At 37.9% G+C, this 26,012-nt stretch overlaps 1 protein-coding gene across 3 annotated transcripts in view; it reads right to left on the minus strand.

The window, feature by feature from the left end:
• Nucleotides 1-26,012, minus strand: part of MRPL3 (mitochondrial ribosomal protein L3) — a 116,557-nt gene that overhangs the window by 48,320 nt on the left and 42,225 nt on the right. For 2 of the 3 annotated variants that reach the window (XR_015145347.1, XR_015145358.1), the window contains exon 9: nucleotides 23,924-24,001. Coding sequence is in view for 1 of the 3 variants with exons in the window: in XM_086350356.1 (XP_086206482.1) it covers nucleotides 11,350-11,502; nucleotides 23,924-24,001 (231 nt within the window). In the remaining 2 variants the exon portion in view is untranslated. Of the gene's footprint in view, nucleotides 1-11,169; nucleotides 11,503-23,923; nucleotides 24,002-26,012 lie in introns of those variants that run through there. The other variant, XM_086350356.1, reaches the window with a different exon arrangement.

The raw sequence follows: 26,012 nt of genomic DNA on the forward strand, positions 1-26,012 counted from the left end.
GTTCTGTTAATTTCTTCAGTACAGAAACATAATTCTGGTATATATACTCTTCTCCTGGTGGACTTCCCTGATGGCTCAGACAGTAAAGCATCTGCCTACAATGCAGGAGACCTGGGTTCGATCCCTGGGTAGGGAAGATCCCCTGGAGAAGGAAATGGCAACCCACTCCAGTACTCTTGCCTGGAAAATCCCATGGACAGAGGAGCCTGGTAGGCTACAGTCCATGGGGTTGCAAAGAGTCGGATACGACTGAGCGACTTCACTTCATACTCTTCTCCACTATTGTTTATCACAGGATATTGTTCCTTGTGCTATATAGGACCTTGTTGTCTATGCATTCTATATACAATAGTTTGCATCTGCTAATCCCAACTCCCAATCCATCCCTCCCCTGCCTCTCCTCCCCCTTGGCAACCACAAGTCTGTTTTCTATGTCTCTTCCTGTTTTGTAAGTTATTTTGTGTCATATTTTAGATTCCACACATAAGTGATATTGTATGGTATTTGTCTTTCTCTTTCTTATTTTGCTTAGTATTATAATCTCTAGTTGCATCCAGTTCAGTTCAGTCACTCAGTCGTGTCCAACTCTTTGTGACCTCATGGACTGCAGCACACCCGACTACCCTGTACTTCACTATCTCCCAGAGCTTGCTCAAACTCATGTCCATTGAGTTGGTGATGCCATCCAACCATCTCACTCTCTGTCATCCCCTTGTCCTGCCTTCAATCTTTCCCAGCATCAGGGTCTTTTCCAATGAGTCAGTTCTGCGCATCAGGTGGGGAGTTTCCGTGTCAGCATCAGTCCTTTCAATGAATATTCAGGATTGATTTCCTTTAGGATTGGCTGGTTTGATCTCCTTGCAGTCCAGGGGACTCTCAAGAGTCTTCTCCAACACCACAGTTCAAAAGCATCAATTCTTTAGTGCTCAGCTTTCTTTATGGTCCAACTCTCACATCCATACATAACTACTGCAAATACCAAAGCTTTGACTACACAGACCTTTGTTGGTAATGTCCCTGTTTTTTTTTAATATGCTGTCTAGGTTTGTCATAGCTTTTCTTCCAAGGAGTGAGCGTCTTTTAGTTTCATGGCTTCAGTTGCATCCATGTTGCTGCAAATGGCATTATTTCATTCTTTTTTATGGCTCAACAGTATTCTCTATCTTCTTTATCTATTCCTCTGTCAATGGACATTTAGTTTTTCTTATCTTGGCTATTGTGAATAATTCTAAAGCAGGTATGTTTTGACCAACTGGCCTTCCTGAGCCTTTCAGAATTTATAGAAGGTCCAGTATTTACCAATTTTATAACTAATAGCTAGTACCAACTAAGGAAGAAATGTCTAATCCGAAAGAAGTTTGGCTACAGAAAGTTCCCCCATTTCAAGACAAAATCTAAAACAGTAGATCAAGTTCAAGCTCACTTGAACTCCATGTCTTCCCACTTACCCAGAAGCCAACACAGCTCAAGAGTTGGCCACTGTTACTGCATGGGCTCCAAACAGAAAGGCAAGTGAATGGCCCGTGTCCAGACCATGTACTGCTTATCTATAGCAGGCAAAGTTCTGTTTTCCTCAAGTTGACTACTGGATGAAAAAAGCTGGAACTGGAAATTGCGACCCAAGTTTCTTAGCAGATTACATGTGTTTTGCTTAGTGTCTGTTGGACCAGGCAGACTTGGGCTTTTTTATCCCATAAGGGTGGAGACGGTATCCTCCTCTACCATCTGGCTCAGTAGAACTCATGTCACTTCTAGGCAACTGAAATATTCTGCAGGAATGGGGCCTGATCTCTTCAAAGATAGGTACCTGTACAAGGTGCTGGTGGTGGGGAGTGGGGTGGAGTGGATGTTCTGCTCCCTGTTTGGCTATAAGTGGCAGGGCTCACATTTGTGATCCAAAGAGGCGATCAGAAAATTTCTCCTTCAAATTCAAATGCAGACACACAGTCCATCTGTAGGTGTAGTGGGGAAGAACCTTTGTATTTGACTATGAGTTAATCACCAAAGGCATGTTGCCTACAAGTTTATATTTTACATAACGGCCCATCTTTGGGAACCCTGCCTCCCAGGAAATAAGCATTAAGGTAAAATACCTTTGTTTGGAGTACATTTTGGAGGAAGGAAAGAGTTGTTAGACTTCTACTCGATTTGTGAACTGGTTCATTTGCTTCTTTGAATGCTAGTATTTGTATGTGCCATTTGTGTTTTGTCTTGAATTTCTGTCTTAAAAAAGAGGAATATTTCAACTATTCCTTAGAGAAAGTCCTCTCAGGTGGATTTTGGATAAGTGATCTTAATTTCTGATTACAAAAATTAACCTGTGAGTGAGAAGATGATATTTTATTGTAAAAATATGTGGCCAGAGTACCTGTTAGGATCTCCACGATGGGTTAAGGTAGGGTTATCTTGGAATCCTGTGCACCATGCTCTGCTAACCTTGCTATGTTACTTATATCATTTATGGTCTCCAAAGTCACTGTATATGTAAAACCCCAAAACCAAACTTGAGGGTTGTCTGTCCTCTGAGTTCTTTGTCTCATTTTGTTTGCTAATGCTTCTCTACTTACAGCTGAATCAATTTTGTGATGTTTAAAAGTTTTACTGATGTCAAATGGAAGAAAGAAACAGACGATTCCACTTTGTTCCTATAATCACCAAAAGCCTCAACCCAAAATCAGTCCTGTTGGTGGAGGCCAAGGCAAAAAGGCATCCTGTTAAAGGTTAGAGGTGATCAATAGATATTTATGGTTTTATGGTGGCTATTCTGTGAAGAAGCAGGTAAGAATGATGATCACATTCTGGGCTATAAATCTAGCCTTAGTGACTTTAAAAAAACTGAAATCATTTCAAGAATCTTCTCTGGTCACAATGCAGTAAGATTAGATGTCAACTACAGGAGAAGGCAATAGTAACCCACTCCAGTACTTTTGCCTGGAAAATCCCATGGGTGGAGGAGTCTGGTAGGCTGCAGTCCATAAGGTCGCAAAGAGTCGGACATGACTGAGCGACTTCACTTTCACTTTTCACTTTCATGCATTGGAGAAGGAAATGGCAACCTACTCCAGTGTTCTTGCCTGGAGAATCCCAGGGACGGGGGAGCTTGGTGGGCTGCCGTCTATGGGGTTGCAGAGTCAGACATGACTGAAGCGACTTAGCAGCAGCAGCACAGGGGAAAAAAAAATGATTAAAAACACAAACATATAAAGACTAAACAACATGCTTCTGAATAATCAACAGATCATGGAAGAAATCAAAAGGAAATGGAAATATGCATAGAAACAAATGAAAATGGAAACACAACAATCTGAAACCTATGAAATTCAGTGATAGCAATACTAAGAGCAATACAAAGTTCAGAGCAATAGAAGCCTACCTCAAGAAAAAAGAGAAACATCAAATAAACAACCTAACTTTACACCTAATGCAACTAGAAAAAGAAAAAAAAGAAAAACCCCAAAGTTAGTAGAAGGAATGAAATCATAAAAATAAGAACAGTAATAAATGAAAAGAAATGAAAGAGACTATAGCAAAAACTAAAAGCTGGTTCTTTGACAAGATAAATAATATAGATAAACCATTAGCCAGACTCATCAAAAAAATAAAAGGAGGTGGGGGAGAAGAATCAAATCAATATTAGAAATGAAAATGGAGAAATCACAACAACACAGAAATCAAAAGATCATAAGAGACCACTATGAGCAATTATATGCCAAAAAAATGGACAATTTGGAAGAAATGGACAAAGTCCACTTCCAGAACTGAACCAGGAAAAGTAGAAAATCTTAACAGACTCATCTCAAGGATGGAAATCAAAACTGAGTAAAAAATCTTCCAACAAACAAAAGCCCAGAACTAGATGGCGTCACAGGTGAATTCTACGAAAAATTTAGAGAGAAGCTAACACATATCTTACTCAAACTATTCCAGGAAATTGCAGAGGAAGGCAAACTTCCAAACTCATTCTATGAGGCCACCATCACCCTGATATCAAAGCCAGATAAAGATGCCACAAAACAAGAAAACTACAGGCCAATATCACTGATGAACATACATGCAAAAATTTGTAACAAAATTCTAGCAAATAGAAGCCAACAACACATTAAAAAGATCACACGTACATCATGACCAAGTGGACGTTATCCCAGGAATGTAAGGATTCTTCAATATTTGCAAATCAATCAATGTGATACCCCATTTAACAAATTGGAAGATAAAAACCATATGATTATCTCAATAGATGCAGAGAAAGCCTTTGACAAAATTCAACATCCATTTATGATAAAAACTCTCCAGAAAGCAGGCAAAGAAGGAACACACCACAACATAATAGAAGCCATATATGACAAACCCACAGCAAACATTATCTTCAATGGTGAAAAACTGAAAGCATTTCCTCTAAAATCAGGAAAAAGACAAGGGTGTCCACTCTCACCATACTATCCAACATAGTTTTGGAAGTCCTAGCCACAGCAATAAGAGAAAAGAAAGAAATAAAAGGAATCCAGATTGGAAAAGAAGTAAAACTCTCACTGTTTGCAGATAACCTGATCCTCTACATAGAAAACCCTAAAGCACCAGAAAATCACTAGAGCTAATCAATGAATATAGTAAAGTTGCAGGATATAAAATTAATACACAGAAATCCTTTGCATTTCTATCCACTATCAATGAAAAAACAGAAAGAAATTAAGGAAACAATGCCATTCACCATTGCAACAAAAAGAATAAAACACTCAGGAATAAATTTTACCTAAAGAAATGACCTACATGTAGAAAACCTACATGTAGAAAACTATAAAACATTGATGAAAGAAATCAAAGATGACACAAATAGATGGAGAAATATATCATGTTTGTGGATTGGAAGAATCAATATAGTGAAAATGAGTTTACTACTCAAAGCAATCTATAGATTCAATGCAATCCCTACCAAGCTACCAACGGCATTTTTCACAGAACTTGAACAAATAATTTCACAATTTGTATGGAAACACAAAAAACTTTGAATAGCAAAATCAATCTTGAGAAAGAAGAATGGAACTGGAGGAATCAACCTTCCTGACTTCAGACTATACCACAAAGCTACAGTCATCAAGACGATATGGTACAGGCACAAAGACAGAAATATAGATCAATGGAACAAAATGGAAAGTACCTATGGATGCCTTATCTTTAACAAAGGAGGCAAAAATATACAATGGAGAAAAGTCAATCTCTTTAACAAGTGGTGCTGGGAAACCTGGTCAACTACCTGTAAAACAATGAAACTAGAACACTTTCTAACATTATACATACAAATAAACTCAAAATGGATTAAAGATCTAAATGTAAGACCAGAAACTATAAAATTCTTAGAGGAAAACATAGGCAGAACACTCTCTGACATAAATCACAGCAAAATCCTCTATGACTCACTTTCCAGAGTAATGGAAATAAAAACAAAAATAAACAAGTGGAACCTAATTAAACTTTTTTGCACAACAAAGTAAACTGTAAGCAACGTGAAAGGCAGCCTTCAGAATGGGAGAAAATAATAGCAAATGAAACAACTGACAAAGAATTAATCTCCAAAATATACAAACAGCTCATGTAGCTCAATACCAGAAAAATAAACTACTCAATCAAAAAGTGGGCCAAAGAACTAAACAGACATTTCTCCAAAGAGATATACAGATGGCTAACAAACACATGAGAAGATGCTCAACATCACTCATCAGAGAAATGCAAATCAAAACCACAATGAGGTACCATCTCATGTCAGTCAGAATGGCTGGCATCAAAAAGTCAACAAACAATAAATGCTGGAGAGGGTGTGGAGAAAAGGAAACCCTCTTACACTGCTGGTGGGAATGAAAACTAGTATAGCCACTATGGAGAACAGTGTGGAGATTCCTTGAAAAACTGGAAATAGAACTGCCATAAGACCCAGCAATCCCACTGCTGGGCATACTCACTGAGGAAGCCAGAACTGAAAGAGACACATGTACCCCAATGTTCATTGCAGCACTGTTTACAATAGCTAGGACATGGAAGCAACCTAGATGCCCATCAGCACATGAATGGATAAGGAAGTAGTGGTACATATACATAATGGAATATTATTCAGCTATAAAAAAGAACACATTTGAACTCAGTTCTAATGCAGTGAATGAAACTGGAGCTTATTATACAGAGTGAAGTAAATCAGAAACAGAAACATCAATATAGTATATTAACACATATATATGGAATTTGGAAAGATGGTGATGACCCTATATGCAAGACAACAAAAGAGACATAGATGTAAAGAACAGACTTTTGGACTCTGTGGGAAAAGATGAGGGTGGGATGCTTTGAGAATAGTATTGAGACATGTATATTACTGTATATAAAATAGATGACCAGTGAAAATTGTTGCATGAATAGGGCACTCAAAGCTGGTGCTCTGGGACAAGCCAGAGGGATGGGGTGGGGAGGGAGGCGAGTGGGGGTCTCAGGAATGGGAGGACACATGTACACCCATGGCTGATTCATGTTGATGAATGGCAAAAAAAGCCACAATACTGTAAAGCAATTAGCCTCCAATTAAAATAAACAAACAAAAAAACTAAGATCATAACATCTGTTCCCGTTACTTCCTGGCAAATACAAGGGAAAAAGTGGAAGTAGTGATAAGATTTTACTTTTTTGGGCTCCAAAATCATTGCGGACATTGATTGTAGCCATGATATTCAGACATTTTTTCCTTGGAAGGATCGCTATAGAAACCTAGATTAAATATTAAAAAGCAGAGACATCACTTTGCTGACAAAGTTCATATAGTCAATGCTATGGTTTCCCTAGTAATCATGTACAGATGTGAGAATTGGTCCATAAAGAAGGTTGAATGCTGAAGAATTTATGCTTTCAAATTGTGGTGCTAGAGAAAACTCTTGAGAGTTCCTTGGACTGCAAGGAGATCAAACCAGCCAATTCTAAAGGATATCAACCCTGAATATTCATTGGAAGGACTGTTGCTAAAGGTGAAGTGCCAAAACTCTGGGCACCTGATGTGAACAGTTAACTCATTAGAAAAGACCTTGATGCTGTGAAAGATTAAGGGCAGGAGAAGACGGGTGTGGGGTGGGGAGCGACAGAAGATAAGATGTTTAGATAGCATCACTGATTCAACGGATATGCATTTGAGCAGACTCTGGGAGATAGTGGAGGACAGATAAACCTGGCATGCTGCAGTCCATGGGGTCGCAAAGAGTCAGACATGACTTAGCGACTGAACAATGACAACAAGGCTTGCTCCAGATCAGTTGCTCTCAGAAATAGGATTAAATTAAGTCCCTTTGAAATACTGTATGGTTGTTTTTTCTAGGCATCTACCTAGATGGGATAAATCTATAAATGCTCTGAAAGACCTAGAAGTTGACAATTATATTAAAACTTTGCACATTATACTAAACATTCCTCATGAATTTGCCTCCAACAGGTCTGCGTACACAACTGAAGTAAATGGTAATTTCATTATGGCTGGAGAGGAGTCAATGTATTTTATTCTATAGCATAGGTATTTAGTATATATGTATTGAGAACTAGAACCCAAGTCCATCCCTATGCCCAATCCTATGTTCAATTACATATTAGAAACAAAGAGCTAAGAGTTTCCATCAGGTCTAAATCAGATCAGATCAGTCACTCAGTCGTGTCCGACTCTTTGCGACCCCATGAATCGCAGCACGCCAGGCCTCCCTGTCCATCACCAACTCCCGGAGTTCACTGAGACTTACATCCATCGAGTCAGTGATGCTATCCAGCCATCTCATCCTCTGTCGTCCCCTTCTCCTCCTGCCCCCAATCCCTCCCAGCATCAGAGTCTTTTCCAATGAGTCAACTCTTCGCTTAAGGTGGCCAAAGTACTGGAGTTTCAGCTTTAGCATCATTCCTTCCAAAGAAATCCCAGGGCTGATCTCCTTCAGAATGGACTGGTTAGATCTCCTTGCAGTCCAAGGGACTCTCAAGAGTCTTCTCCAACATCACAGTTCAAAAGCATCAATTCTTCAGTGCTCAGCCTTCTTCACAGTCCAAATCTCACATCCATACCTGACCACAGGACTAAATAGTTGTAGATAATAAAGGAAAGACAATTTTACTACTAAAGATTCTAAAGAATATTCATTGCCCCTGTTCAGCAGGAAAGAGCCACAACTGTCTTTGTCCCTTTTCTCACCGGAATGGACACTGACTGTAGGAAATTTTAATGGGTAAGAAACTTTGTTTTCTGTTATAAGTTAATCACTAAAGGGATGCTGCCTATAAGGTTAAATTATACATAATGGCCCATCTCTGGGAACCCTGCCTCGCAGGTAATGAGAATTAAGCTAAAATACCTCTTTTTAGCTCAGAGGAAACACCCTGACCAGGCCCACCTGTGAATGACTGCAGGAAGAAATTAAAACATCCTCTCAAGAGTCTGATCAGAACCAGGGGGGTGTTTGACTTTACTCCCTACCCTTTTAGTATAAAAGAAACTTGAATCCTGATTTAGGCAACATTGCTTTTTTTGGGACATGAGCCCACCATCTTATTCGTCTGCTGGCTTTCCTTGCCCCAACAACTCATCTCCTGGTTTGCTGGGTTGGACTGGGTAACATAAACTCTGGTCAAAGATGATGATGGGTGTGGGGCAGGTTCTCTGGTGTAGAGGATTTCCTGACTTCTTCAAAAGGCCACACATCCTGCCCTTCTTCTGTCATCTGGTTACTTTCAGATGATATGATTCGTTTCCTGCACTGCATAAAGCATCCTTCCTGAGTAATGATTTCCCCCATCAATGGCTTCTGGGAAATTAAACAGTTTTTCATTCAGAGGAGGTTGGGGACTCCTGATACAAACCTCAGCAAATACCTTACTCAGAAACGAGATTTTATGTTCTCCAGCAATAACTGTTCATCTGTCTTGTAGGTTAACAACTACTTCCCATCATTTCATCAGCAACCTTGACACATCTATAAGTTTACTAAAATCTTTTGGTCAAATGCAGTTAATTAAAGGAGTGAACTGATGTACACAATATTCTGAATTTCAAAATTTAATAGGTATAAATAATCCCTAAATAAACAATGGGGCAAACCTAACGAATGGGTACCATTTTAAGTTTTGGTTATTCTTACATTTATGCATTAATTCCATTTTTACAATCAGTTTGAACAGTTCTATGGTAAGTCATATTGAGATTTTAAAAATAGGATTAGGCTAAATTCTTTACAATATTACATCTCCTCATTCATAACTTAAATAATAGAGAGGACCATCATGGTTTTCTTTCATGTTCTTCAATTACATTTTTAGTTCTCCAGTAAGACCTCAGAATACGTTAGGCTTCTTTCCTCAGTAAGTTTTTAAAAAATTGCTGCTGTGGATAGTATTCACTTCCATACCACAGAACTTCCTAATACTGCTATTATATGTTGGTATAAAGCGTGTTAGTCCCTCAGTCATGTCTGACTCCTTGCAACCCATGGACTGTACCCCACTAGGCTCCTCTGTCCATGTTTGTATACTGATGCTGTACTTAGTCACTAGAACTGTCTTCATTTGTCCTGACAGCTTATCAGTTGACTGTCTTAAATCTTCTAAGTAGATCATATTTCTTACAAATGAGATTTATTCTCATTTCCCTGTATCTGTATCACTATTCTTTCTTGTTTTACTGCATTGGCTAAGATCTCCAAAACCACTGTTGTCTATAAGTAGTGAAGGATAGTCTTATTTGATCTCTGACAACAATGTGTCTAATATTTTACCCTTGAATATGTTTATTTTTAACAAGTTTAGAAATTTCTAGCTTGATAAATTATTTTTAATAAAAAATAACGTGTTAACATTTACTGCAGTTTAAAATTACTCCTCTTGAGGACCTCGTAATTAAAGAGAAACATGAAACAAATCAATGTTATTTGTTTTACTTTGCTATCCAGGAAGCTAAGAGCCATATAACACCTCTGCTCAACTGAGACCACAGCCTGCTCAACTGTATTATATTGGCACCATTCCTTCTCAACCCCCACTTATACTAATTTATATAATCCTTCATGCTTTCTCCTTACTTTACTATTTTAACACATGGATCTGTCAACTACCACAAATCGATAACAAAATGAGATGAAGTATAAATGAAAACTTTAAGAGAGATGTGGCTTCAGCTGGATTTAAAATTAAGAATGAGAAATGCAATGCGGACCCAAAAATACTGGTAGGTCTTTGTGTGATTTCCTGATAACTAGTGAATTTGTTATTAAAAGGTGTAACACTGTGGTTAGTGAGTCTCTTGGGTGGCTATGTGAATCAAGTCTTAGAAGACACCTGAAGTTTAAAAAGTTAAAATTCTGTGTATCCTCAGGAATTTAGTCCAGAGGAAATCCAGTAGTTAAGTAAGTCTTGCTTATACTTACACTGGCCTAGAGCATGGCTCAGAGGTAAAGAATCTGCTTGCCAATGCAGGAGATGCAAGAGACTGGGGTTTTATCTCTGGGTTGGGAATATCCTCTGGAACAGGAAATGGTAACCCACTCCAGTATCCTTGCCTGGAAAATTCCATAGGCAGAGGAGCCTGGCAGGCTACAGTCCATGAAATTGCAAAGAGACTGACATGACTGAACAACTGAACGTGAGCATGATACTAACATTGTTAGGCTTAATTATCTGTCACAAGTAGCCATTAGTAAATATTTTCATTTCATACAATGAAGAGAAACCCAGGAGCTATTATTAACATTTTGAGTAACAGGTGGTTAATAAGTTTGTTGAATGCACATCCAGGTTGTTTCAAATCCCTTTTGGAAGGCATCAAGGAAAAATGATTACAAGACTTCCCTGGTGATTCAGTGCAGAGTCTTAACCACTGTATGCTGTGAGACACAGCCAAAAAAAAAAAAAAAAAGAGTTACAGTTGAGTAATCAAGCTAAAAGATAACTATACCTCCTAACACAAGTGTAATATATAAGACCCATAATTTGTGATTTTATTATGTGTCAGGCCTTTAACTATAACATCAACATTTCTATAATTTAGATAAAGATCTGAATTCCTTTGTTTTTGAGTCTCAAGAAATGGTTTTTTCTTTAATCTAGATAAGTTATTTAGTCTCCATATGACTTGACACCGTTCCACAACCACCCTTTCACAAAGACAGACAAATCTTTAGTAGAAATTAAATTTATAAACATTTAAGATAATTTGAGAAATACATGGTAAAAGAGAACCATGTGGTTATGTGGTATGTTTTAACTAAGGAAAAAACTCCATAATTCCTGGTTATATTACTGTTCTGGCTCATCAGAATTCATAGTATATGTGGGGTTCTCTCATGTCCAGTGAAGTCAAGCAAATGTAATAGAAGGTGCTCCAGGCTGACACACTTCTTCATCATACAAATCTTCTGGTAGCTCCTTTTCGTCCTCATCAGGGAAATATGTTGGAAATGGTAGATTTTTACAGAAATCCTTATATGCAGGCAGTACAGAATCTTTGATCTGGGGGGTGGGGGAAGCAAAGATCTTATTAATAAGTTATTTAAAGATAGTCTGGTTTACTTATTCATAATCCTAGAATATCTGTTCTCACATTTTGTTTATTTTTTCTGTTTTTAGTTTCTACATTTTCTAATGTGAATAATATAGCTGTTATACACTGAGTTCCTCTTACTTTATATATATGTGTATATATATTTATTCCAATAAACTTAACTAATCCAATGACAGAAACATAGACTTCCTCAAGTTAATCAACTACCATATGAGAATCCCATGGATAGAGGAGCCTGGTGGGCTACAGTCCATAGGATTGCAGAATTGGACACAACGGAAGTGACTGAGCACAAATGCACACGAATGCTATTAGAACCATCTTATGGAAAAAAACTGAACTGAACCAACATTTTTGCCAACCCAATGTTATTATTCTATATTCTACCACAGAATTTTTTGAGCTCAAAGAAAATAAAATTTATCTAGTACTTTTGTTAGTCTTAATTCTAACACATAACCCCAAATAACAAGTTATATTAAGGAAATTAGCATATATTTAACAAGTAGTGTTCTCTCTGAGTAGCTAAGGATAGAGTAGTATTTAACAAAAAACAATAATAACCCCAGAGTCTCTAAATTAGCTCTATTAACTAATCTTTATATTCTAAAAATATTTTAATTACATGTGTGAATTCATAAACTGAGGAATAACATAGATATTGATATGATCTAAAATGTTGTTATATTTTTGGAAAATATTATTGGATTCTTTAAAGCTTCTGACTCATTCCACAACCTCCATTCAGAGATAAATAAAAAAAAATTACATGTTAATTATACACACATTAAAATAAGACATTTTGGCAATAAGAAATGAGTAATTTGGTTGACGTTAGTACACAGCTGCTAGGAATAGCAAAGTACAAGAAAACATCTATATTCATTTCTCTCATTAAAATTGTTAGAAATTATCAGTCAGTTGCCTAAAAGGAAACACTTGTTTTAATTTTTTTTCCAATTCACTAATCTGGGTTCAACTTTAACTTGGGAAAAAAAGATATTCTTACCAATGAAACTGTCTCAGAATTTATAAAAGAAAACCCAAGCAAATACACAATAAAGAGAACAACAAAACTTTCTGTGGTAATTTACTGCAAGATATTGAGTATACTTCCCTTTGCCATACAGTAAGTCCTTGTTGGTTATCTATTTTGATATTTAGTAGTCTGCATCTGCTAATTCCAAACTACTAATTTATCCCTCTCCTATTCTTTTCCCCTTTGGTAACCACAAGTTTGTGTTCTATGTTTGTGAGTCTACCTCTGCTTTAGTAAATAAGTTCATTTATATCATTTTTTTTAGAGGCCACATATAAGTGACATATGATATTTCTCTTTGTTTGACTTAGTATGGTAATCTCTAGGTTCATCCATGTTGCTGCAAATGGCATTTTCTTTTTATAGCTGAGTAATATTCCACCATGGGCTTCCCAGGTGATGCAGTAGTAAAGAATCCCGTCAATGCAGGAGACACAGACTCGATCCCAGGATTGGGAAGATCCCCTGGAGTAGGAAATGGCAACTCACTCCACTTTTCTTGCCTGGAAAACTCCATGGACAGAGGAGCCTGGTGGGTTATAGTCCATGGGGTTGCACAGAGTTAGTTGGACATGACTGAGTGAGTGCACCCACCCACACCCACACCCACACCCACAATTTTCCACTGTATAAATGTACCATGGATTCTTTATATCTCTTTCGATGTACATTTAGGTTATTTCCATGTCTTGGCTACTGTGAATAGGGTTGTGATGAACAATGGCAAACATGTACCCCTTTGAATTATCATTTTCTCTGGTTATACATCCAGGAGTCAGACTGCTGGGCTATATGGTAACTCAGATTTTTAGTTTAAGGAATTTCCATACTGTTTCCTATAGTAGCTGCACCAATTTACATTCCCACCAACAGTGTAGGAGGGTTCCCTCATCTCCATACCAACTCCAGCATTTATTACTGATAGACATTTTAATGATGGTCATTCTGACTGGTATGAGGTGACTTCCTCACTGTAGTTTTGATTTGTATTTTCCTACTAATTAGCGAGGTTGAGCTTTTTTTTTTTTTCATATGCCTTTTAGCTATCTGTATGTCTTCTTTGGAGAAATGCCTGCTTAGATCTTTTGCCTGTTATTTGATTGGGTTGTTTATTTTTTTGAAGTTGAGCTATATGAGCTGTTTATATATTTTGGAAATTAATCTCTGTTGGTAGCATCATTTGCAAATATTTTCTCCCATTCTCCAGGTTGTTTTTCCACTTTGTTTATGGTTTCCTTTGTTGTGAAAAGCTTTTAAGTTTCATTAGGTTCCATTTGTTAATTTTTGTGTTTCCATTACTCTATGCGATGGATCAAAAAAGATATTGCTGTGATTTATGTCAGAGTGTTCTGCCCGTCTTCCTGTAGAAGTTTATAGCATCCCACATTATTTTTAGATCTTTAATCCAATTCATTTCTGTAAATGGTGTTAGAGAATGTTCTGATCTTGTACATGCAGTTGTCCAATTTTACCAGCACTACTTATTGAAAAGACTATCTTTCTCCATTGTATATCATTGCCTTTTTTATGTAGGTTAGCTGACCATAGGTGTGTGGCTTTATTTTGGGGCTTTCCATTCTATTCCATTGATTTATATGTCTGTCTGTGTGCCAGTACCAAACTGTTTGATTACTGTAACTTTGTAGTATAAAGTCAGGGAAACTGATTCCTTCAGCTCTGCACTTCTTTCTCAAGATTGAATTTGCCTACCCTGGATTTTGTGTTTCCATACAAAATTTAAAATTTCTTATCTAGTTCTATGCAAAATGTCATTGTAAATTTCATAGTGAATACATTAAGTTTATAGATTGCCTTGGACAGTATGATCATTTTAATAATGTTGATACCTCCAATCCAAGAACACGGTATATCTTTTCATCTGTTTGTGTCTTCAATTTTCTTCATCAGTATCTCAGTTTTCTGATTATAGGTATTTTGCCTCCTTTAGTAGATTTGTTCCTAAATATTTTATTCTTTTTGATGTGATGGTAAATGGGATTATTTCCATAATTTTATCATCTGATTTTTATTGTTAGTGTAAAGAAGTACAACAGACTTCTGTGTATTAATTTTGTATCCTGCAATTTTAGTAAATTCATTGATGAGATCTAGTAGTTTTCTGATAGCATCTTCAGGATTTTCTATGTACAGTCTCATTTCATCTGCAAACAGTGATAATTTTACTACTTCTTTTGCAGTCTGGATTGTTTTTCTTCTGATTGCTGTGGCCAGAAGTTCCAAAACTATGTTGAATAGAAGTGGCAAGAGTGGGTATTTGTCTTCTGCCTGATCTTAGAGGAAACACTTTCAGCTTTTTGCTGTTGATTATGATGCTAGCTGTGGGTTTGTCATATATGGCCTTTATTACATTGAGGCAGGTACCCTCAATGGCTGCTTTCTGGAGAGTTTTACCGTAAATGGATGTTGAATTTTATCAAAAGCTTTTCCTGCATGTATTGAGATGACCATATTGTTTCTATTCTTCAACTTGTTAATGTGCTGTATAATATTAATTGACTTGCAGATACTGAAAAATCATTACATCCTTGGGATAAATCCCAATTGACTGTGATGTATGATCCTTTTAATGTATTTTTGGATTCAGCTGGCTAGATTTTTTTTATTTTATTTTATTGGGGAGTTTTGCATCTATGATCATCAATGATGTTGGCCTGTAATTTTCTTTTTTTGTAATTATCTTTGATTTTGGTATCTGGGTGATGGTGCATGTGTGCTAAGTTGCTTCACTCGTGTCTGACTCTGTGTGACCCTATGGACTTGTAGCCTGCCAGGCTCCTCTGTCTATGGAATTCCCCAGTCAAGAATACTGGAGTGGGTTGCCATGCCCTTCTCCAGGGGATCTTCCCAACCCAGGGACTGAACCTGAGTCTCACATCTCCTGCATTGGCAGGTGGGTTCTCTACTGCTAGCACCACCTGGGAAACCCAGGGTGATGGTAGCTTCAGAGAATGAGTTCAGAAGTGCTCATTCCTCTGTTATTTTCTGAAACTGCTTCAGAAGGATAGGTGTTAACTCTTGTTTAAATGTTTGATACAATTTTTCTGTGACGTTATCTGGTCCTGGACTTTTGTCTGTTAAGTTTTTAAATTACTGCTTCAATTTCAGTACTGGTAATTGGTCTGTTCATATTTTCTGTTTCTTCCTTGCTTAGTCTTGGGAGACTGCATCTTCTTAAGAATTTGTCCATTTCTTCCAGGTTGTCCATTTTATGGTTATATACTTGCTTGTGGTGGTGGTTTAGTCGCTAAGTCGTGTCCAATTCTTGCGACCCCATGGACGCACACCAGGCTCCCCGTCCATGGGATTCTCCAGGCCAGAATACTCGAGTGGGTTGCCATTTCCTTCTGTAATACTTGCTTGTAGCAGCCTCTTATGATCTTTTGTATTTCTGTGGTATAGGCTTTAACTTCTGCTTTTTCATTTCTGATTTGGGTCCTCTCCTTTTTTTCCCCATAATGAATCTAGCTAAAAGTTTATCAACTTTGTTTATCTTTTCAAAGAATCAGCTTTTAGTTTCATTGATCTTTTCTACATTTTTTTTTTTTTAGTGTCTATTTATTTCTGCTCTGATCTTCATGATTTCTTATTTTCTACTAACTGTGGATTTCAATCGTTTTTCTTTCTCTAGTTGCTTTAGGTATAAAGCTATGTTGATATTTTCTTATTTCCTAAGGCAAGTTTGTACTGCTACAGACTTCCTTCTTAGAACTGCTTTTGTTCGATATGTTTTCAGTCATCATGATTTCATTTTCATTTTTCTCTAGGTATTTTTTTATTTCTTCAGTGATCCATTGGTTGTTTAGTAGCATATTGTTTAGCTTTCACATGTTATGTTTTTGATTTTTTTCTTGTGGTTGCTTTCTTTTTCACTGTCTGCACCAAACAGCTTGTGGTATATCAGTTCCAGGGCCAAAGAATGAATCCACATCCTCAGCAGACAAAGTGCTGAGTCCTAACCACTGGATCACTAGAGAATTCCCTGGTTGCTTTCTAATCTCATAGCACTGTGATCAGAAAAGATGCCTGATGCAATTTCAGTTTTCTTAAATTTACCAAGGCTTGCTTTGTGACCCAACACACGACCAAACCTGAAGAATGGTACATGTGCCCTTGAAACGTATATTTCCATCTGGTCTAATGTGTCATTTAAGGCCTGTGTTTCCTTAGTGATTTTTCTGTCTGGATGATCTGTCCATTGATGTAAGAGGGCATTTAAGTTCCCCACTAGTATTACTGTCAATTTCCACTTTTATGTCTATTAATATCTGTCTTACTTGTTGCGGTGCTCCTATGTTGGGTGTGTATACACTCACAATTGTTACATCTTCTTTCCTTGATCATTATGTAATTTCCTTGTCTCTTTCAACATTTCTTTATTTTTAAAAGTGGTGTGATATGAATATTGCTACTCCAGCTTTCCTTTTAATTCGATTTGCATGGAATGCCTTTTTCCATCCTACTGCTTTCAGTTTTCATGTCTCTAGAACTGAAGTGGGTCTCCTCTAGACAACACATATACAAGTTTAGTTTCTGTATTCATTTAGCCAGTCTATGCCTTCTGATTGGGGCAATTAATCCCCTTCAGTTCAATTCAGTCACTTAGTTGTGTCCAACTCTTTGTGACCCCATGGACTGCAGCACGCCAGGCATCCCTGTCCATCACCAACTCCCGGGGCTTACTCAAACTCATGTCCATTGAGTCGGTGATATCATCCAACCATTTCATCCTGTGTCATCCCCTTTTCCTCCCACCTTCAATCTTTCCCAGCATCAGGGTCTCTTCGCATCAGGTGACTAAAGTATTGGAGTTTCAGCTTTTAGCATCAGTCTTTCCAATGAATATTCAGGACTGATTTCCTTTAGGATGGACTGGTTGGATCTCCTAGAAGTCCAAGGGACTCTCAAGAGTCTTCTCCAACACCACAGTTCAAAAGCATCAATTCTTCGGCACTCAGCTTTCTTTATGGTCCAATTCTCACATCCATACATGACTATTGGAAAAACCATAGCTTTGACTAGACAGACCTTTCTTGGCAAAGTAATGTCTCTGCCTTTTAATATGTTGTCTAGGTTGGTCATAGCTTTTCTTCCAAGGAGCAAGTGTCTTTTAATTTCATGGCTGCAGTCACTATCTGCAGTGATTTTGAAGCCCCCCAAAATAAAGTCTGTCACTGTTTCCCTTGGTTCCCCATCTATTTGCCATGAAGTGATGGGACCAGATGCCACGATCTTAGTTTTCTGAATGTTGAGTTTTAAGCCAACTTTTTCACTCTCCTCTTTCACTTTCATCAAGAAGCTCTTTAGTTCTTCACTTTTTGCTGTAAGTGTGGTGTCATCTGCATATCTGAGGTTATTGATATTTCTCCCAGCAATCCTGATTCCAGCTTGTGCTTCATCCAGTCCAGCATTTCTCATGATGTACTCTTGCATTTAAGGTAATTATCAATATATGTTCTTATTGTCATTTTGTTAACTGTTGTGGACTTCTGTAGGTCTCCCCCACACCACTTTCTTTTGTTCTCTGATCTTATGATTTGATGATTACCTTTAGTGTTATGTTTGGGTTCCTTTTACTTTTGTGTATGTGTTAGTCACTTAGCTGTGTCCAACTCTTTTGCAACTCCATGGACTGTAGCCTGCCAGGCTCCTCTGTCCATGGAATTGTCCAGGCAAGAATACTGGAGTGGGTTGCCATTTCCTCCTCCAGGGGATTTTCCTGATGCAGAGATTGAACCCAGGTCTCCTGCATTGCAGGCAGATTCTTACCATCTGAACTATGGAGAAGTCCTACAGCTCAGATGGTAAAGCTATCTGTGTATATATATATTATATATTTTTGGTTTGTGATTGCCATGAGGTTTTGATACATCAGCTATATACACAGGATTAAGCTGCTGATTTTGTCATTTCAATTGCATTTTATATACCCCACATTAGTACCCTTCTCCCGTGATTACTGTTTTTTGATTTCATATTTTACATCTAATTGTTTTATGTATACCTTAACTGTGTATTGTGGATACAGATGATTTTACTACTTTTGTCTTTTAACCTCCCAACTAGTACGCATGGATGATTTCCTACCTTTATTGTATGTCTGCTCACTGTTTATCAGTGAGCTCTTCCATTTCATAGTTTTCTTGTTTCTAATTGTGGCCTTTTCTTTTCTGCTTAGAGAACTTCTTTAGTATCTGCTATAAAGCTGGTTTGGTGATGTTGAAATCTTTATCTTTTGCTTGTCTGTAAAGCTTCTGAGTTCTCCATCAAATCTGAATGAGAGTCTTGCTGGGTATCCTTGTTCATAGATTTTTTCATCACTTTAAATGTATCATGCCATTCTTTTCTGGCCTGCAGAATTTCTGTTCAAAAATCAGCAGACAGTCTTATGGGAGTTCACTTGTATATAGTTTTTCCCTAGTAGCTGTTAATATTTTCTATATCTTTAATTATTGTCAATTTGATTCTTATGTGTCCTGGTGTGTCCCTCTTTGGGTTAGTCCTATATGAGACTTTCTTCACTTCCTGCTGCTACTGCTGCTGCTAAGTCGCTTCAGTCGTGTCGGAGTCTGTGCGACCCCAGAGACAGCAGCCCACCAGGCTCCCCCATCCCCGGGATTCTCCAAGCAAGAACACTGGAGTGGGTTGCCGTTTCCTTCTCCAATGCATGAAAGTGAAAAGTGAAAGTGAAGTTGCTCAGTCGTGTCCGACTCCTAGCGACCCCATGGACTGCAGCTTACCAGGCTCCTCTGTCCATGGGTTTTGCCAGGCAGGACTACTGGAGTGGGTTGCCATTGCCTTCTTCACTTCCTGGACTTGGGTAATTGTTTCCTTTCCCAAGTTACGGAAAATTTCAGCTATTACCTCTTCAAATATTTTCTCATGCCCTTTCTCTCTTCTATGATCCCTATAATAAGAATGTTAGTGTTTCTGATGTTAGCCCAAAGGTCTCTTCAATTGTCCTCATTATTCATCTCTGTTTGCTTATTTTCTGGCTGTTAAAAACTTCTAACTACTTGCTCTGCATATCCATTCTTTTTCTAAGTTCTTGGATAATCTTTTAATCGTTACTTCGAACTCCTTGAATACAATGCCTAAACTTCATTTCACTTAGTTATTCTTCTGGGGTTTTATCTTGTTCCTCCATCTGAAACATACTCCTCTGTTGCCTCATTCTGTCTAAACTTCTACTTGTATTTCTTTGTGTGTGGTACGTTAGTTAGGTTTCTCAATCTTGGAGAAGTGGCCCTCTATATGGGATGTCCTGTGTATCCCAGCAGTACACTCCTAGCTCATCATCAAAGGCTCAGGAACCAGTTGCCCCCAGCGGACGATCTGATCTGTTTGCAGACTCAGTTCCACAGGCTGTGTGATTTAGTTTTCTTGTTTCTGGTATCTGTCCCCTGCTGGATGGGGCTGCTCTATAAGCTTGTGCAGGCTTCTTGAAGGGAGAGCGGTTGGTGACTACTCACTGATAGGTAGAACTGGTTCTTGGCCCTCTGGTGGGTAGGCTTGTATCAAGAGGTATGTCCAAAGGTGGCTATGGGCTCAGGAAGTCTTTAGGCAGCCTGTCTGTTGATGGATGCTGCTGTGTCTTTGCCCACTTGGTTGCTTGGCCTCCAGGTGTCCTAGCACTGGAGCCTACAAGCTGTTGGGTGGGGCCAGGTCTTTGTACCAATGACCCAAGCAAGACATCAGCCTCCAATGATAGTTCATGATGAATACTCCCTAATATATCTGCCACGGGTTTTTACATCCCCATGTTGAACCCAGCTGCTTGACAACTTCTAGGAAATCCTCCAAGACCACAAGGTAGGTCTGACCCAGGCTCCTATGAAATGACTGCTTTTGCCATGGTTTCAGGTGCACATGAGATTTTGCATGTTCTCTTCAAGAGTAAGGTCTCTGCTTCCCCCATTCCTGTGGAGCTCCTGCTATCAAGCTCTGCTGGCCTTCAAAGCCAAATGCTCTGGGAGCTCCTTTCTGATGTCAGGCCTGGGGAGGTTCAGAACTCACTCCTGTGGGAGAACTTCTGTGATATACTCATTCTCCAGGTTGTGGGTAGCCAGGTGGTAGAGGATTTGATTATATCACAAGTGCACACTCTACCATCTCATTGTAGTTTCTTCTTTATACCATTGGATGTAGAGTATCTTTTTTGGGAGGTTCCAGTCTTTTTTTTTTTTTTAAATTGATGGTTGGTCAGCAGTTAGTTGTGGTTTTGGTATGCTCATAAGAAGTGAACTCAAGGTCCCTCTACTCCACTATCTTTTGCCAAAGTTGCTGGTACATGTTTTTGTGTACTGAATCTTACCACTGGCTTTATTATTTCCCTGCCTTCAGGACTCTCTCTTTCATTCTTTTATATTTACGTATATTGGCAAACCAGTTCAAATCCTTTTTAGGAAAGCTGGAGGTAGAACACACACACGAAACAGGCAAAACTGAAAATAAACTCACATTATAAATCAGGATATAGGGACAAGTACACATGCATAGTAAGTACATTATGTTGTAGAAAACAGTTCTTTAGGCTCTCTTAATACATTTAGTGAATTCCAACAACAAAAAGCTTACATTGATTAAACAGGTTTTATTATCCCTAAGACACTTACTAACTTTAGAATGAAAAAAAAAAAAAGTTATTGGCAGCCTAGTACTCTGTATTCTGATGGAGCCAAAAGCTCCCGTGGAGTGAGTGAATTGATGCGGCTGCCTGTCCAGCAAGAAGAGCCTAGACCCCCAAGGACAAGGGCCTTATTCACCTGCTATGGAATCACTGGGAAGAATGGACAAAGTGGGGTGAATAGTTTCAGAATATTTACCAAACTTCTGACATTTAAAGCACAAACCCACAAAACACTCCCCTAAACCCACACTTTAATATAAAGACAGTTAAAGGATAGTATATTTCAAAGACTTTTTTCAAGATGAGTTCTTTTATCAAAATCTGTTTGTTGGAAATATATTTACTAGTGTGTTAACACTTCAAAGTGGCCAGACATTTCTCTGATGGTACAGTTTCTCAAAATGTATTTGGATTCCTCTTTTGGAATTGCCCTCAGTGTACTTTCTGAACATCTTCAGTGATAGCAAGCCACCAGTCATTAAGTGGATTGAGTTTTTGGAAGCAATCTTTGTTGAAGTGGATGGAAAATCTAAATAGTAAGTGTTGTTGATTGTAAACTGTTTATAACAACCAGATCTGAACCCTGTACATATGGTATTTCAAGGTAGTTGACCTATTCATCCCTATTGGTGTCAAGGACAACAGTGAGGTAAACCTGAGCAGTTCTTAGCTGGAAACTAGCCTAGAACTGTATACAGCAAATGGAGAGAAAAGGAGGATTTGGCAATGTTTAAAATGTCATCTGCTATCTAGTATAATCTATTATGAAAAATGGTCATTTTCCTTTTTTTCTCTTTTATTAGGTTGTGATTTAAAATGATGTAACAAAATCTGGAGAAAGGAATGCATTGAATTCTGAGGCCAAAATGTTAGGAGAAGCACAGTGATAATCTGCTGGCTTCCAGTACCAGTATGACTTGGGTGACCTGGAGCTTGGAAACACCTAAACCTAAAAACCTGAAAACCAAAACCAAAACAAAACAAAAAACAAAAACCTGCCCAAATCTTGCAATAATTAATCAAATGTATTTTTTTCCCTTAAAAAAAAAATGAGAATTCAATCAAAGAAGTGAAGAGTTCCAGAAAAGTGAAAGTGTTAGTCACTTAGTCATGCCCAACTCTTTGTGACCGTATGGACTGCAGCCTACCAGGCTCCTCCGTCCATGGGATTCTCTAGGCAAGAATTCTGGAGTGGGTTACCATGCCCTCCTCCAGGGATCTTTCCAACCCAGGGATCGAACCCAGGGCGCCTGCATTGCAGGTGGATTCTTTACCATCTGAGCCACCAGGTAAGTCAGAAAGTGAATTTTAATTACTGTAAGACTGATGGTGACTGAAGCCATGAAATTAAAAGACGCTTACTCCTTGGAAGAAAAGTTATAACCAACCTAGACAGCATATTCAAAAGCAGAGACATTACTTTGCCAACAAAGGTCCGTCTACTCAAGGCTATGGTTTTTCCAGTAGTCGTGTATGGATGTGAGACTTGGACTGTGAAGAAAGCTGAGCGCCAAAGAATTGATGCTTCTGAACTGTGGTGTTGGAGAAGACTCTTTCGAGTCCCTGGGACTGCAAGGAGATCCAACCGGTCCATTCTGAAGGAGATCAGCCCTGGGATTTCTTTGGAAGGAATGATGCTAAAGCTGAAACTCCAGTACTTCTGCCATCTCATGTGAAGAGTTGACTCATTGGAAAAGTCTGATGGTGGGAGGGATTGGGGGCAGGAGAAGGGGACGACAGAGGATGAGATGGCTGGATGGCATCACTGACTTGATGGACGTAAGTCTGAGTAAACTCTGGGAGTTGTTGATGGACAGGGAGGCCTGGTGTGCTGCGATTCATGGGCTCGCAAAGAGTCGGACACGACTGAGCCACTGAACTGAACTGAAGACTGAAACAAATTTGGTACCTTATGCTAGTAATGCAACCTACTTGACCTGACTGGAAAAATCTAGGATTTAAGTTTCAGCCTATTCTGTTGTTCTTGTTAGAATAATGAAGAGCCTATTTCTGGGAGCTGCTGATACACTTCTACTACAAGTTCACTTTTCAGAATGGACAATTCAAAATTCAAAAGTTATCTCTCATTTTGTATTATGTTGACTTAAATCCCAGGTTGAATATTTATTTTGTTTTTATTTGATGGGAAAAAATGTCTCTAAGAGCTTAAGAATTTTTTTCAAGTCTATCTCATACAACATGTTTTCTTATCTTCATGTTTGAACACAAAAATGCATTTTCAAGGAAAAGATAGAGCAATGCTAGTAATAATAATAAATCTCTCAAAATGTTCACTTCAAACCACCTTTCCTGTTGACTCTCATTTAACTTTCACCTCACATAATTCCAGTTCCCATGTCAAAGTACTCTTTAAAAATGAAAAAGTTTTTGGAAGGATGGAGATATATTGTTATTTTTAATAAGTAGTTTTGCTAATAACCTTTTTGTATTTCTAAAGAGCCTCTTAGACCTACCCTTTGTGTGGGCTTATGGTTTTAGAGACATAACCTATAGGTTATTTTATGCAATTTTCTCACTCAGGTGCTCCTACATAAGTAGAAAAATTAGCAAAGAACACGTGGGGAAACAGCAACTTATTTTCAAGTCACATATAGGTGAGAAGAGAACTCATGGCACACATCCACATCTCTGAACAAGAGAAAATAAAGACCGTTACACATACCTTTACTAAGCAATTTCTGTGTCCAGGTACAGAACCATTGACATAGATTATATTGTGTTTTGTGTTTATTCGCCATACCTAAAGTAGAAATAAAATCAAACTTTAAGAGTTGAAAGTAATGAGAATACACTTACATTAATACAAAAGCTGAGGCTATAAGTAGCCTGGAGTCATAATCATGTTAGCAACTCAAAATATTGGATGAGAATAAAAATTTCAAATCCTATGGATGACTTGTGTTGTAATACTACAACACATGTCTCATGTAAGTGGTAGAAAACTCTCATTTTAAGTATAAATGTGACTGAAAAATCAAGACTACTAGGATATCTCAATATTCTGCTGGCACCATTAAGAGTAACAAGTGGAAATTCAAGTTTATTTTTAGTTAATATGAGCTTGCAACTAGAAACTGGGAAGCCATCATCTCTCTGGGTCTAATTTTTTTAAAAAGTGTGCTAAGCAGATGGCCTTCAAACAGGCCTTCAAACAAATGTGGGGAAAACATTTATACAAGTGAGAATGGTCAAGAAATAGTACTGAGAAAAGGTTTGGGGGAAAATCCAGTTTCACCTACACCTCATGGGTAAATGTTAAATATTAGGGAAACTGAAATCTCTCCTGTCACACATATGCACACATGAAAAGAAAATACACACAGTAGATACAAATAGATGTCTGTGTAAAGAGAAGAGTGAAAAAGTTGACTTAAAACTCAACATTCAGAAAATGAAGATCATGGCATCCGGTCCAATCACTTTATGGTAAATAGATGGGGAAACAATGGAAATAGTGAAAGACTATTTCCCTGGGCTCCAAAATCACTGCAGATGGTGACTGCAGCCATGAAATTAAAAGATGCTTGCTCCTTGGAAGAAAAGCTATGACCAACCTAGACAGCATGTTAAAAAGCAGATTTGTCGACAAAGGTCCATTTAGTCAAAGCTACAGTTTTTCTAGTAGTTATGTATGGATCTGAGAGTTGGATTATAAAGAAAGCTGAGTGCCGAAGAATTGATGCTTCTGAACTGTGGTGTTGGAGAAGACTCTTGAGAGTCCCTTGGACTGCAAGGAGATCAAATCAGTCAATCTTACAGGAAATCAGTCCTGAATACTCATTGGAAGGACTGATGCTGAAGCTGAAACTCCAATATTTTGGCCACCTGATGTGAAGAACTGATTCATTGGAAAAGACCCTGATGCTGGGAAAGATGAAGGTGGGAAGAGAAGGGGATGACAGAGGATGAGATGGTTGGATGGCATCACCAACTCGATAGACATAAGTTTGAGTAAGCTCTGGGAGCTGGTGATGGACAGGGAAGCCTGGCATGCTGCAGTTCATGGGGTCATAAAGAGTTGGACACGACTGAGAGACTGAACTGAACTGGCACATATAAAAGTAATAGAAGAGGAAAAATAATTATATAAATTTAAAAATTTATTATTTTTAATTATATAAAATTTAAAAAACTTCTGCTGATTAAAATTTATAAATAATATATATCTAGAATAAGAATGTGCACCAAAATGTTACCAATGATTATCTTCTGAGGTGGTTCTTTTGAATGGCTTATTTTCTTCATGTACTTTCTATGTGTTTCACACATATACACAGATTAGTTGTTTTAATAAAAATATAATTATATGCCACCTAATATCTACAACTCATTTTCACTTAGATATTACATATATTCCTCAAGTTCAAAGAGAGTGAATTTAACTCCCCTCTTTTAAATATATAATTATTTCACAATGGATGTATAACACAATGCTTTTTTAGTACTTTTTTTCCTATTTTGATTGTCTCTATTGTCTCCCTCTCTTCTTTTCCTCACTCACATCCACCCACACATTTGACATTTAATAAAAAATAATCTGGTATATAACCATCTACTCTGTGTTTACATGGTGTGGCAACATGTATGTAGGGAGCTTATGCTTATTATAAGAGTATTACACATAATGTTCTGAATATTTATTTTTTCACATACACCTTGTGGAAATCTTTCAAGTCAAATAATATATAATTAACTTTTTCTTTTTAATGAGTGCATTTTCCAAGGCTTGGATGTTAAATGTATACATATGA

The sequence above is a fragment of the Bos grunniens genome, chromosome 1 (assembly GCF_055505025.1).
Source record: "Bos grunniens cultivar Pamir isolate PY7600 chromosome 1, Bosgru_T2T1.0, whole genome shotgun sequence".
Taxonomy (NCBI): domain Eukaryota; kingdom Metazoa; phylum Chordata; class Mammalia; order Artiodactyla; family Bovidae; genus Bos; species Bos grunniens.